Source organism: Vanessa atalanta, chromosome 5, assembly GCF_905147765.1.
Source record: "Vanessa atalanta chromosome 5, ilVanAtal1.2, whole genome shotgun sequence".
Classification (NCBI taxonomy): domain Eukaryota; kingdom Metazoa; phylum Arthropoda; class Insecta; order Lepidoptera; family Nymphalidae; genus Vanessa; species Vanessa atalanta.
Window position 1 is genome coordinate 11,894,307 of NC_061875.1, and position 16,342 is coordinate 11,910,648.

General features: G+C 31.3%; 1 protein-coding gene across 2 annotated transcripts in view; it reads right to left on the reverse strand.

Moving 5' to 3' along the window:
- LOC125064024 (four and a half LIM domains protein 2) overlaps positions 1-16,342 on the reverse strand; it is a 151,673-nt gene that overhangs the window by 79,858 nt on the left and 55,473 nt on the right. The window contains exons 1-3 of one of the 2 annotated variants that reach the window (XM_047670789.1): positions 13,626-13,647; positions 11,010-11,777; positions 10,854-10,939 (exon numbers count right to left, since the gene is read on the reverse strand). In XM_047670789.1, coding sequence (XP_047526745.1) covers positions 10,854-10,939; positions 11,010-11,771 — 848 coding nt within the window. In that variant the 5' untranslated portion in view covers positions 11,772-11,777; positions 13,626-13,647. Of the gene's footprint in view, positions 1-10,853; positions 10,940-11,009; positions 11,778-13,625; positions 13,648-16,342 lie in introns of those variants that run through there. The other variant, XM_047670791.1, reaches the window with a different exon arrangement.

Genomic DNA, 16,342 nt, shown 5'->3' on the forward strand with positions numbered 1-16,342 from the left:
AAATACCTATTATTAGGGAAAATTTAATTTTAACTTAACTTTTTTATCAGTTTTTCAATACGAATTGCGATATTAATTTTAGATAAGAATTCAAGATTAAAGATCATATTTTTCTGAGGTACTAACCCAGTGTGTTTTGTATTGCATGTAAGTGCATATATATAATTGTTTCTTAATAAATTAGTTAATGTGTATATTATGCAAGAAACCTTTGCTTACGACCAATAAAAACGACTTTTACAAACTACATTTACAAAGTAAGAAATAACTATGGCAAAATCTATTCATATTAGATAGATTACATTTAAATGCTATTATAAAAAACTTACTATTACATCCCATAAATATAATTACAAAAAAAATATATAGCTTCAGATATCTTCATTTGTTTGGAATAAAGATATAAAGTATTTTCGTTGATAAAAATCGTACGTAAAATCAATTTTTTATCGGTCATCTCCTTCTTGAATATCACTATGATTAATTTAAAGCACTATCAATCATAACACTAAACAACATAACTGCCACTGTTTCGTAAAAAAAAACACGATATTTTTAATTTGATTTTGACAGTTACTTTTCGTTCAAAAATCGCGAAGAGACAAGCGCTCCAGCGACGCGTGCGTTCCGGCTTCCAAATGACAAATGCGCGTCAACCAGTTATTCGACGTTTGTTTACCTCCGCGGTTTCGCTCGCTCAAGTTCAAGGGATTACTAAAAGGAACGTGCGGAACGGCCAGTTGAGCATGACCTTTGATTATATGTTTGTGTATAGTCTATGCGCTCTGATTGCCAGGTGTGAGGGATCCAATGTTTTGGTGCGAATTACTTTTTGTAACCGTTAAAGTGCGATATGTATGACTGTATATAAGTAATGGAGGGTAGACTAGGATGATGTCATCAGGAATTTACTTTTGATAACAGTAATCTACTTTGATAGCGAAGCAAAACAATACTGAGAATAAGAAAGAATGTTTCTTTACACCTCAACTATTTCAAATATTGTCTATATAATTACTTATTATTTTGTTTTATTATATTTTATGTTTGCAACATTCTAATAATCGAAAAGCAAATATTATTTAATTATTTATAAAAGTCTCTGTTATTTATTAGTGTATTTACTTTAAATTATGATATCGCTATAGGCTTTCATAAAAATCATAATAATAGTTTCAGGAATTAAGGTTACAAAAAATATTTTGCGTCCTTAAAATAGTAATTGCGATTCAAGGGGAATGCTGCTAGCATTCTTGCAACCATTCCACGCGGTAAAGATTTATAGAGTCGCTATTTTTAATTTTGGAGTCCTTAATGTAAATAATTCTTATTTTAAGGATAATTATATTTAATTTTCTCGAAAAATTACTTTCATTTATATCTGTATTCGACTTTACACTAACTGCATTATGACAATTTATCGTCTAATACATACATAACGTATAATTTGGAAGAAACTTAATTAAAGAAATAAAAATTACGCCAAACTATATACTAATTCTTATTTTTTAAACCAGTGTAAAAATCTTTTATTATTAATCTTATGTTTGGTTTCTACTGCTTGGTCGTTTGATTTTATTATCAGCTTGGATACTTAAACATACTGTATATTAGTTGCCAAAGGCAACCTCATGTTTTAGTAAAAAAATGTAACATTAATTTTCAATTTATTGTTTAATATAAAAATTATCTGATAGCAAAATTTGGATGTTATCTTATCTTGCGTAGTAAGCGGAAAGGAGATATCTTCAAATAATGTTTACATTTATATAAAAGCGGGGTAAGTATATAATTTATTGTAACCTTGCTTTTAGTTATAGTTTTTCCATTTTAAGATTTAAATGATATCAAGTTTATTAAGTTTGTATGTGATACTCGAAATTAGGCAAGTTTGAATCGTGATGTCAAAAAAATACTTTCATAAACAAACGGTTCTGTCTACCTTTCTGATTTCTTGTTAGGTACCAAAAAATAATTATCAATGATATAATAAGGCGATTTGATAGGAAACGACATTATTAAGCGTAATTAATATTATCTGATACCATTTTGTAGTTATTTTCAATCAAATAGTTTATAAAAAATATCTAAGTACAATTTTTGTACTATTTGTTAACATAATAATTGGGTAATAGTATATCCATCAGTGATCTATACATGATATTAAATACGTTTGAAAAAGAAAATCGCTTATATTAATTAGTAATGACAAACTATACTTTTAGTAGCGCCCTCTATGAATGTAAAGTAAAACTTCGTACATCATTCTAGATATTTTTAGTCTGTAAAAATGCTACTATTCAATAATAGATGGCGTAATGATATAAACTATTTTATAATTTTATATCATTAATCATTAACATAACACCGTATATAATATTCAGATAATGTTATTACTATTTATTGTACTGTATAATGTATTATTACAACTAAACGTTAATATTATTTCTTCCGAGTTTATAGCTATTTTCCATAAATCATTTTAAAAGGTCTTATGTCGCAATGTTTTATTTATTACGAATACCAAGTTATACCTAACACTAATAAATTGATAAATAAAAAATAATATTGCGCACTTATCAGTGATACATTTTTACTGCTAATTGATTTGTTTATAATCAAAAGGAAGTTGAGCGATCCTTGTATGTGGCCTTTATATAGACTGCATAATTGAACGGAGGCAAAACGTGAACATTATATTATGATCCAATCTAAATACGTTCGAAGTAATGTATATTATTCAAAACTTGCCTATTATTGTAATTATAATTTCCAGGAATAATAAAACTTTGTATGACATTATCATATTCTTTTTAAATATCAGATTCAGACAGATTTCCTTATTTAAAAAAATTACTTTTTCGTTACATTGTTTATTTTGTTATTATTTTATTTTTAAACATGGAAGAGTTGCATTTCACGTGACAACCCTATTCATAAATTAAGGCCAAGTTTTCAGACAAAGAGCACTTTGTTTAGCTCATCATGACTCATTTCACACTTTGTTTCATATGAAAACTTACTCATTAGAGACTAAAACATTGTTCTGAATATTTTCGATAAAAACTGTTTCCACAGTCTTGAAGCAATCATTTTTTAATATTTATTTCGAGGTTATGTGTGTTTAATGTTTCACGTTTTGTGTCTATCTAACATAACTTTTTAACTTTACCTACAGAGTACAACAATTACCATAAAACTCAACCAATGTTGGTAACTTCGCTGTTTGTGTTACGTACCTAGCCGTTTTAATGAGTTGGTGCCGTTTAATCAGCGACCTGAATTATGATCAGCCGACACAACTACGGCTTAACATTAAGTGTATGAATTTTACCCGACACATGTAGGTTCTTTACGTACCCGAAGCGCAAGGAAATTTTGTCAAATTCCTAATTACAAACACAGGAAATTGTGTTCTTATTGTATTAATGTTTCGTAAATAACCTAAAACAATAGAAGTGTAATATCTGGTATAAATCCGGTTGTTATCAGCAATTGAAATTAAATCTCCTTGCTTTATATGAGTAGGTATAACGTAATGGGGCCATCTGTTTGATGTAATTTGTCATTATGATTATAAATAGTTTTTATATCGATGATATCGATACAGTATAACACTTCGTTTGCGTGATAACGTTTCGTATTCTTTATATTTTTAAGTATAATACTTTATCATATTTTTATGGTATTGCTCAACACCAGTTGAGCAGCCACTACCATCTCATTTACTTACTCGAACGATATTCTACCACAAACATCAATACTTCGCCGTGGTGTGGTCCGGATTGAAGGGCGAATGATCCGTTGACACTACAGACTCAAGGAACTAACATCTTGTTTCCCAAAGTTGGTGGCGCATTGACGATGTATCGAATGGTTCTTATTTCTTTTAGTGCCAATAAAAGGCCATTAGGTGCTCATTTGCCAGTCTACCTATTTTAAATTAATAAATAAAATAAATTGTTAAGTCACAAGGGGGAATAAATCTTAATATACTTTAATCCAGTAGGATCTTGCGAGGACTTTTAAATAGTCATTTTACATAAAATTTAAAGTTCCCATCGGTTCAGAATGCAGATTCTATTCAGAATAACCGGTAAGTAACTCAGTAGTAACTCTATTGCGGCATCTAATCGACACAATTATGGTTTCACATATTAAATCAATGCATTGGCTCAATGTGTGACCTTCTGTTTTATTTTTTTTATAATATTGTCTATTCTTGTATTTAAGTAAATAAAATTCGGTCAAGACGTACATTTTAGTCGGAGAAAAGCCAACTGCGTAGGCGATATATTAGCGATTAACTGTGTGTGCAAGCACAGGTACACCCTTTATTCTCTTACAATCATAATTGGATTGAACTGCAGACCGACACGAACAAATTCAAGCGTAGGACCAGTCGTTTTAAATGCTTTATATTGGATCAACCTGGGCTTTGAACTCGGTATGTGCAGCTTTATAAGCTAACGAATACACCAATAAAACATTTAAATGCACATTACTAAAACAAGCTACAAGGTCGCGCCCTGGTTCTTATCTACTAAAACCTATAATTTTTTGCTCATCAAAAAGATAAACCAAATGACATAAAAAAGTCGGTACAAAAAGCAATCCTCTTGAGTCAGAGGTTGAAGACTACTCTGAAATTCGTTTAAAATCTCGCTTATGTTGCTCGGAGCACGCACAAATAAATTGAGAAATATTCTCCGTCACATAACAATAAGTGTTCATTATTAATTGTTCCGGATATTTTATATTTATCGATCGCGTTGAAATCTCGTCGACAATCGGCGCTCCTGACGTTGGGTACCGAACCAACGTCAGCGAGATTTTAAACGAATTTCAGAGTAGTCTTCAACCTCTGACTCAAGAGGATTGCTTTTTGTACCGACTTTTTTATGTCATTTGGTTTCTCTTTTCGATTTCGATTTCGAGATTATGTAGGTACGGTTACCTACATAATCTTCCCAGCATATCAAGCGTTCTTCAATAAATAGCAGTAATAATAGTATCAATAATTTTATTATTTTATTACACGTCCAGATAATGATATGAAATGTAGATGTTGTTAATTATTGTTTATCTTGTCACTAACTCGCATTTCTCAACGCTTCGCTTATTTGTATTGTTACTTTTATCTAGATCCGACTATTTATTATGTGAAGAGCGATTATTGACTTAATATATTCAAAGAGATGGCTCAGTGTTTAGAACATGTGAACCTTCGGTGAAGATTGTAAAATATGTATCCATGTCACTTATTGTCATTGGAAATAAATAAACGCCAAATTGGTAGTTTGGAAAATTGATATGTAAAGTAAACATTTTAAACCTTAGTTTCCAAAAGTATTATTTTGGCGCTTGAGCTTTTCTTCCTTTTCATTGATGATATGTATCCATCAAACCGCATTGGAACAGCGAGCTGAAATAAGTTCCATATCTTCTCTTCAAGGCTACTTTTCTTTTACTTTAAATCAGAAACAAATATTTGTTTAAAATTCATATCCCATAAAGTCATAAATAAGCATATATTTAAATACTTGTACAAATAGGTACAAGGTACGTTTATTTTCAGAGAAACTAAAATTATTAAGCAAAACGGAAAGGATTTTTTTTTCATTATTAATCAATAAAAAAAAACAACAGACAATTTGAACGGCTTGACAGATTCCAACAATATTTGATACAATAAGAGTTGACGAGGTTTAGAATAAATATTAGTTGTTTTATAATTAAAAAAACAATTGAATGAACATTAAAACAAATTACCTAATAACGCAAACACGGATAATAATGATAATGACAATAATATTTTTTTATTATTCTTAACTATCACGACCTTTCACACAAAGCTTAGGTGGAAAGGGGTTTTATATTGTTTTCATAACATAAGTATAAGATTTTTAAAAACATTTATCGAAGTTTATATAAATTACAATATAAATTAACATTACAACTGATGTTAAAAGTATTTATATCAAAAGTAAGGAATATTATTCAGTGCAAGTTTACATTCCAGTAGATGATTAAAAACCTTCCTGTTATTATTCATCGATACATTAATTTAATTTTGTATGAAAATTGCAGGAAAAAGAGTAATGTAAGGGTTCTTTCTTTCGGTCTCTATAATTTGGTTTTTCTGAGTCAAGAGTAATAATGTCTTAGTAGTGGGTCTCTTGTCCAATCGTACTTTTTCCTCTCTTTCTAAAATTAATTCTTAGTTAAATTGTAACAATTTAGTAAATTTTAATCAAGAATCCTCTTTAATATTCTGCACATCTGGAGCTCTTTAAAATGAGACCATAACTGATTTTTGATGTGCTGCTGTCGCCCGATAATTGCTCGAACAAAAATCGTCTCACGCTATTAATATATAAGATGTAAGGAGCTAGCTGACCCAGCTATAGTTTACATTACCAATTCGCTGACAACTGTCTAAATTATTTCGTCCCCTGTGTCTGCAATTACACTCTATTTATTAATAATTATACTCGTTGCGAGTTAAATGGCGTCCATTAGTGATGTACTCGTGGTGCAGAGTCCATTATGCGATACAAAGTGTATATATTTGATAACATTGTGTACAAGTGACGGCAATAACGGCACTTTGTATTTCATAGATTAAGCATATTTCTAATTGTGATTAATATTTATTGCAATATTAAAGCCCGCTTGGTCTAGCAGCTCGGTTTTAAGGTTGCATACCAGCGGCCTAGGGTTGAAATCCGTTGTCGGTCTAATAATGATTGTTATGTTTTTCTGATGAGAAATTCTTAGTATCAACCTGAAGTTAAAAGTTCAAAGGGTTTCCTTGAACAGTCCTGTGCTAGGAAGAGCACTTTAAGCCATTAATCTTTCTCTTGATTTCCATCGGACTATAACAGGAAGGCAGTTAATCGGGCACCCATACCTGTTCAAGTATTTGTGGCTTTTAAAATCCCTACACAGATGCATTTACTTACCTTATATAGGTAATAATAAACAGGAAGGCAGTTAATCGGGCACCTATACCTAAATCAAATGCAAATCGTTAAAATAAAATCAGTATCATTTTCTAAAACATAGTGTAAAGTGGTTTGAAAAACTATGAAATATATTTCATTATCTTAGACGAAAAAAATTCAGAGAGACTTTATCACAAAAATCTGATAAACAGGAAATCGAACGTGTCAAGTACAATCAATGGAAATACCCATAAAGATACCAAAATCAAATCTAATACATACTCGTATTGTTTAAGAATAATAAGGGTCAGTGGAATAGTTATGTAATTGCAAACACAAACGCTTAGATTACGTCCTAGTTCGAGTCAGATGGCACCAAAATCGAAACTCGATCAATCGATTCTTTATTCGAATACCTATTAGTACAATGAGGTCAATCAAAACATATTACGAATATAAAAAAGTTTCCAATAAGATCGATTGATATTATATGTATTTCTTTGTAACATTATGATTTTGTACAACGGACCGTTTAAATAAAATATTTGCATAATCGTTGCCCGTGATGGCGGCTAATGCTTATATAGATTATTTATTTTTTGCATTAACAATTATTATTTAGGGGCAACCTGCGAATATATTCTAATTGAATGAAAACATAGTAGGATTTCACGTTTTGTAAAAGACAACACATCTCGACTCTATAACAGTATTTGCTTTCAGAAATAATATTATTTAAGGAAAGTGAGCGACCTATCCCATCGGCAACATGACGTGAAGACGTGACGTGACCGTGTGAGGAAACTTGCACGTTGTGGATAAGAATCTGCCACCAAACCGATTTGTAGCAGCGTGGTGTTTTAGTGTAGCGAGAGGAGCTCTGTGCCCAGCAACGGGACGTTAATAAGCTGTGTAAGATATTATCTTTGCGGCTTTATACTATATAACAAAATAAATTCTCTAATAATTAATTTAAATGAAAACGTGTCATAAATTTTCTAGTAATTAATTTAAATCAAAACGATACGAACCGAAGGCCGAAGAATTATAATTTATAATATTACACTTTCGCAAGTTTGCATGTTTGTGATTCATCCAATGGAAGGGCTTTGTTCAGGTCCGTCTGGACGTCAGGCCCGCTCATGAATTTATTCTTCCGCTACACGTCAATACAGAGTATTGAGTACTTATGAGTTACATACATATCAGTAGGTACAGAGTATTGATGTGTTCCAGTTTGTAGATTGAGTGAACCAGTGTAAAGGAATTTGGAATATAGTATCATAGATTCCATAGTTGACATCGTAACGATATTATGAAGACTGGTTTATACTTTTTGCAATAAAAAAAATAAAGTAGCATCCTGTTATATACCACAGCTGGCCTAAAACCTCCTTTTCTTTTGAATAGACGGCTAGGATGGTTTTCCACCACGTAGTCATTGTGAACCACATGTGTCAGAATTTCAGCAGATGAGACGCCTGAGCACAACTTAAGCACATCAATGTTCAGAAGAGATCGCACGAATTTAAACCTGCTTTCTTAGGTACTGATTCTCGTGTCATTACCACTTGACCATATGGTCTCTTATGATAATGGTTTACTGGTTTTCATTGACTCGTCTGCTGTTCCTAATCAATCAAAAAAAGACATTTATCAAAATCTAATTCATAATACCACAAATAATCTAAAGACGTGAGTTATGTTATCAAATGTTATGATATTTAAAAGTCGTTCTAATTCAATTAATACAAACAAAAATTGTCTGCAGTTATGTTTGCATGAAATATGTTTTTAATACATTGTGCGAAATCATTTATTTTTTGTAGTTTTTATTGAATTAGCACCTTCATAAACGCTTTCATGTCGACACCTAAATTTAAAACCCACGTCAGCTTTGTAAACAAACTTCAATTAAATTGAAGTAATTTTTGTGTTACGACGATTACTTTGTTTTAGCTACTCTTCCTTAATATTTGAAATAATTTTAGAGCAAGTGTACAGAATAAAAAGTATAAAATAAATAAATACAGTTTTGACGATTTCAATATTAAAAGAATTAAAAAAAATGTATTGTTTTAAAATGTGTTCAAATAATATATTATTGAAAGTCTAAACGCTTACGATAATAAATATGTATGTTATTGTTTTAATTAACGACATAATTTTATTCAATAACACATGCCGTTAAACTATTTAAATTATAAATAAATAAGGTTGAATCAAAGAGGTTTTATGTTAATGCCAACAAAAAGTGATAACTTTATTCTTGTCTCGTAATATAATAACAAACTTAATAATAGCTTAAAAATTGATTGTTCCCTATAATCTTAAACAACTTTTATTATCTGATTTCATTTATTGATTTTTTTTTCATATAACGGAACAAATAATTACTTTAAAAAAATATGCTTTAACAGACAGTTCTAACGTTTCATGTTTTTTCTTAATTTATTGATAAAAGATTGTTTCGTAGTAAGATATACTTTATTCAAGGCTAGCTGTTTCGAGTTTGTCGGCGCCATGTCAGAACTAATCATAAATTTAGGTATAATCTTGTATTTCATTTTATACTGTGTGAATCAGAAGTTAATCTTTATCCGTTTTATATCAAAACCCAAAATGACAGACCCATTAATTCTTAAATTTATTTATTCCTAAGGAAACATTTATATTCGAGATAGGCGTGAAGCCATTTTGTCTTTATACTTTTATGCAAAATTGAACACAAATATGTTTTTCGTAATACAAATAAAATATTTGAAAATGCCTTATCGCTAAAAACTTATAATAATGTATAGTCTATTCCTTTGAATATTTCTATTGTCTTACTTTCATCTTTAGATCACATTGTTTCGATTCAACAGACCAGTTTAACTCTTAATATTAGGGTAATAAAGTAACTGTTCGCTTGTAATGTTTTTCCTTGTAAAAATACTTTTTTTTGTCGCACATCTCGTACAAATTACCAGACGTCACGAACAAAAATAACAATTTAAACATAAGACAACAACGTAGGTACTCATAATTGGGTAATAATACTGTAATTATGCAGTATGAATATAAACTGATCTAGAATTACAGACACTTTTTTTAAATATACATGTAACACGACCTCTTCATTTGGTATTCGCGCTGCCATATCGACATCGAATGAAATTTTAATCACAATAGAACATAGTTTTGAGCAATGGACGCAGTCTTTATATCAATATCACTTCACCGTCACAATCTAAACACTAAAATATTCATGTTTTCTCTTCCAAGGCGACTTTGGCACACGTTTGGCAATTCACATGAGGTCTAAAATTGTTATTGCTGTTCTTGCGTCGGACCGCATAGTTCCTTTCCCGTGACGGAAACTTCTGTATCTTCCTCTCTTGTACATCTTCCTTATCTTGTTTAATAACACGACGGTATATTTCCGTCCACTCCAATTGTTTCAATGACAGACACATATTTATCTGTGACACGTCTGCTCACAGTCAACACTCGATTGACAATGAGTAATGACGAATAAGCGAATAGCGAATTCGAAGCTTGTGATTGCGACCTCACGATCAAGGCTGCAATATTTTTCTTCTGATTGACGATTGTTTATTATATATATTGCACGTTTATTTATTGTCGAGTTTGAGAAATTAATGAAAGAATTCAGATATGCTATCAGTGACCCGGATGATGTCGGTGCAATTGTACGATAACGCGGCTCTGCCCATTACTGAGTCTTATTTGAGTTCATTGTGTATCTACTTGTTATGCTTGTTAAACTAATGAACAGGCCCATTAAGAACAATTTCTATGTTTATATTTAGCTATTTCTTAGACAATAAAAGATTATTTAATTTATTTGTAGCATAGGAGTTCTTATAACAAATATTAGTATAAGTAAACCAAATAACTTACCTCCAAGAATGTGATATGAATCCTGGACAAAGTTCCGGACAGTTATCGCAGGGTCTTCCCTCCGATACTTCTTTTATCCGAACACCCTGACAACAAAGAAATTTTTCATTAGAAAAAAGTCAAATCATAAAAATAAAATACACGAAAACAATCTACCAATAATTTATTCAACGCTTCCATAGTACTGAGGCCGTTAAAGTTATCAGTTATATTTAAAATCATTTCCTCGTCGTCGTCTTTATCATAATAATCAATATCATTCACGTCCTTTGATTCGTCGTTTGAATCACATTCACTATAACTATCTGAGGTTGTGTCACTGTCTCGTCTGTTTCCAAATAATTTGAAAATTCCCTTTTTCTCGACCCATGATTCAGCTACACCTTCTTTGAAACTGCTTACTTTCTTGTGTTTTCTGTGAATTTTAAAAGGCACTTGTTTTAGCCTCGGATGGGTGAGGTAGGAAGGCTTAGGGAGATTTGTTATTTTATAGTTTTTTTCGTAATCTTCTTCAGTTACGCCACAGTGGTAGAGGAGATAATCTTTTCTTATCTGTTCCTTTCCTACTGGGTCCCTCCAATAAGTGACTTTCTCTCTGACGCCTAGGTAGTAGTCTAGTTCTCTTTCACCTAAATCATTATTGCTATCGTCATCATCTTCTTCATAACAGTTTCCAATAGATTTAATATTATTATTTTGATATTCCTCTACTATTCTTGATAGCAGATTGTCCTTTTTTGCATTCTGCGTTTTTTTTAAAAAGTTTGCATTAGTTGAAAGAAATTTTGTTGTTTTTCTATATACCGAGGCAACGGACTCTCGTCTACGTTTTAAGTTATACATCGTTCGTCTCTTAATTACGCTTTCACTGAAGAACCGCTTTACAAATTTTAAAATATGCGATCCTATCCAGTTCATTTCAATCTAGAAACATTTTTAACAGTTTCAAATTTGTTTCCATATTCTTTTTTTTTAATATAATACAATACGATAAATGTCGTCTGAAAAGGTTCAGCTTATACGGGACAGTTACACGATACAATGACAACGGGGAACTAGTTCGCTTTTACTGTTACCTACGATAGAATTGTAAGGGTGACGTGATAATGGTCACCTGCTTGTGGGCGTACGAGGTCTTTCTTGACCATTATACATTGAGCCTCAATCGTTGAGTTTCGTTTATTAACTATTCCTTTTATAGGAAAAAGAAGAGGTCATGCGTAAGTGGTGGGCATGGTGGTTGGATACACGAATGAGGGTGTGAACTCTTTACGATCATGCAAACAACGTAGCTAAATGTGTCCATCGTAAATGACTCGACAAATTGCAACACTTGGGATAAATTGCTTGTTAAATCCCCTTGTTAGTAATTTCAATCTGGTCCAAGGTGACTTATTTTATTGTGATTTGTGAGAACACAATGGTTACTAAGTATGTAATTTGAGCCCAATCTCCAGGTAATTAATTTAATAACAACAACTAATTAAAAAAACTATTTGTTGACTATGTGTTCAGTGCTGCCATCTATAAATTGTAAAATGTACTAATGTTGGAGTAACAAGTTTGTAATGCAGCGACATCTATGGACCAGTAGCAATACTTTGTAACAAATTTTGTGCATGAACCATACATCGTTAAATATATGAACTAAAATTATGTTTGGACATTAAGTTTTATATTATTTACTTGTTTATAGTATTATTAAAAAATGTGGTGATTTTAAATTTAAGTACTGTGTTCTCCTTCTTTGGAAATACACATGATGAATGAAGAAATGAAAAATTCTTTACCCAAAGATTGACATTAATTGAGCTGTGTCCTTAGAGACTGCAATACTGGAATTTTTGTTTACGATGCAAGTATTCATTTCTGAGTGAGGGTAGCGCAATCTACAATTCAATATATATTTTTGTTTTTCATTGTTCATTATATTAAAGAACCTTCCATCAATTTTATTTAACAATTGGATCTTTAAACGTCATGTAGTACTTGTATTAAGAAAATGTTAAGTAGATTCGAATAAATAAATAAAAATAATATTATTTCAACAAAATCTATAGGTTTAGTTCTATGTGCTGGCTACGTTTGTATCTGATCTATGTATGTCTTGGAATTTTATTTTTTTACAAATATAATGAGTGTAGTATGTTATATAATGATATGTAAAGTCAAACTTGTGATTTAGTTACCCATATGTTCCTTATAGTACAATTAAGTGCTTATTATGGAAAATAATATATAATATAATGGGAAATAGTTGGAATTAAATATATAAAAAGCAATCAAACTATCTACAGTAACATTTATTTTTTATTGAAATTAGAGAAAATGTTTTCGTATAACATCTTTCTTCTCGCTTTCCAGCAATATGTGGCAGTGATTTCGTGTAATGAGAAGGAAGTGTGTAACAGGATCCAATCCGAGAAACCGCGCTATTGGATTTGACCAATGAGCGCGCGCGGAGCTAGAACTGTCCGTCGGCTGAGCAGGCCGATGATACCAAATTATTTTCCAAGATGTTATAATGTTAATGTTGCTTATTACCAAGGTGAGATATAAGATTTTTTTTTTTTTTATAATATTCCAGTAATGTGTGTGTTCAAGTAATTACCTATAATCTATTTTTAATGTCATACGTTTACGAGTTTTTGTGTTCTTTTTTTTATATTTTCATTGAATCTCCAGAGAGTAAGTCTAACTTAATTAATAAATATACTTTTTGCTCACAACTATTTAAAGATTTGTGACAATGAAAGAAGATAAAGCACTAACTATAAATCGAATTGCCTTTGTGGATACCGCACTGTTATTCGGTTAGTTTCACTGTTTTAATTCGGTCCTCCCGTCTCCTGTAAGCGCTTCCATCACAGTCCAGTCTCTGTCACGTATTAGCATTTAGATGGTGTAATTCCTTGTCTCACTTGTAGTGACTGACTCCACTGTTACGCTTGTGTTACAAGCGCAGACGGCAATTATTTGTAGACCAGGGACTCCGAGTCGAATCTAAGACTTTATCATTGCCAGCAGATACAAATTTAAGGTGAGGTTACAGTTTTAAACTATTGAGGCCACCTTGAAATTGAACAAGAGCATTTATAATAAATCGCTTTTATTAAGTAAAAATCGATTAAACAGTGATATCATTGCCATATCAAAATACGGATCGTTTGTTTAAATAATGAGTAACGTCTTTACGATGCTACTCGTTTTCCTTTGGTGGTAGAAACATATGTTTTCATTCATTACACTTTATCAAACAATATTACTCATTATCAAGGTGTCGTAATCTAATCGATATGGTTTAAGATGTTATGTGAAGCGTTTTTTTTTTCATAAAAATAGGCCCTAAAGAATTCATAATATTTTCTCAAGTATACGCGTATTGTACTTACGTAGAATTATTAGGTTAACCGTTGAACGGTATTCTAAATTGATAAATCAAAATTAGTTTGCAATGTTGTGGATGAAAATTATCGTATATTATTAATTAGTTGATATCATAAAAACTAAAATTATAATGTCCTCCTGACCGATTTCGGTCACGATTCTCGGCGGATACTAACCTACATAAATGCAGTGCGTAAATGTGTTTAAACACGAAACACAGGTGCACTCTCAGTTTATAATCCGATGGGACAGTAATTCGACACGATCGAAAAGGGTTCGGGCGTTCGGTATATTTAAGTTAAATAAATAATAATAAATAAATAAATATTGGACAACATCACATACATTACTCTGCTCCCAATGTAAGTAGCTAAAGCACTTGTGCTATGGAAAATCAGAAGTAACGACGGTACCATAAATACCCAGACAACATAGAAAATTAATGAACTGTTTCTACATCGACTCGGCCGGGAATCGAACCCGGGACCTCAGAGTACCCATGAAAACACGTGTACACACTACTCGACCACGGAGGTCGTCATAAGTAAGTTCCAGCTATATTAGGAGCACCAGATTATATAGCTGGAATTTGGCTTATATTAAATAAATTTTTTGTCCAGCTGTAGACATCTTTCGGTGAGCATAAAAAAATGTAGCAATCTTTTAGAACCGACCAGAATATTTATTCACGCTGGATATTTAAAATAGAGTTGTTAAAAAATATATATATTTAAAAATTTTAACTACAGTCTTTCTTATCGGTTATTTCCATGGTGCCTTTTAATAATTTCGTATAATAATATTAAATTAAGTTTACTTCGATTCCGATTATATCGCCTAATCTTAACGTTTTCATTTCAAAACTATATTTACGTAATATCCCCATTAATTATTTATTTATTCTTGTTTTACTTCACAAATTAATAATATGCAAGAGGTGAGCGACACGCTACTGTAATATAATAATTTATGAATAGAACCGACCCCGTTACATTTTTATCATGTATTAGATACATATTGACAGAGCTCAGTTTGTTAGTGGACAGAATCAAAGATCTTATATTTGAATACAAGCAAAAACAAAAGTTTTTAAATGCGTAACTGATAATCATACTGTTGTCTTGCTCGGCGATGAAGTATAACACCCTAAGGAAACCTACAAGTGAGGGGTGCAATTTGAGCTGCGTGGTAGAATAAACTTCAAATATTTTTTTTTACTATATTACTCAGTAGGCAGGGTTTATTTAAATTATTTAGTAATAATTTATTATTGTTTCAGGGTTCTATTTAATCCCGCCTGGGTATTCTAATCTCTAGCCGTACTTCCGTATTCATCTGTTAACTCATTCGCGCCCTTATATTGGGATCAAAAATATAACCCATGGTAAATCCTTAATTACATTTTCATTTTGTAATATTATGATATATTTTTTTAATTAAAATAAACACATTGTATGTAAAATGGAATGGAAAACTTAATCATTTTTTTGCATGCATGTATTGAGTCGATGCTTTAGTTATATTTTATTATTGTGTCAGGTTGTTGTGTAAGCCCGCCTGAGTTATTCTCATCAGAAATTCTACAACATTGACATAGATAACGTATTTCTATTGTTATATTTTATATCTGTTTAAACTATATACAGAGTATTGCTGCGTGGTGGTAGATAACTGATAAGTGGTGAGTAAATGGTAGAAAGCACTACTATCGGTAATATATTTATTTATTTTGAACGTAATGTGAAAACTCGATATCAATTAGATTTATAGGATTTTTATCCCGAATTAACAACGTAATTTAACCTTTAACTTAAAAATTTAATGATAGATTTACCTGATGGTTTGTTGGAAGCGCGTCTGGTTATGTACCACTTACTCATCAGATATATTGCCAAACAGCAATACAAGTTATGTTTCGGTTTGAAGGTTGAACGAGCCAGTGGAATGGGAGCATGAGAAATGTTATTATCTTAACTTCCATGGTTGGTGGTGCATTGGTGACATAAGGAATAGTTACTAGATATATGGTGCCAATGTCCATGAGTGGTGGTACCATCAGATGACCTATCTACCCGCCCACTTCTAAATTTTATAAAAAATAA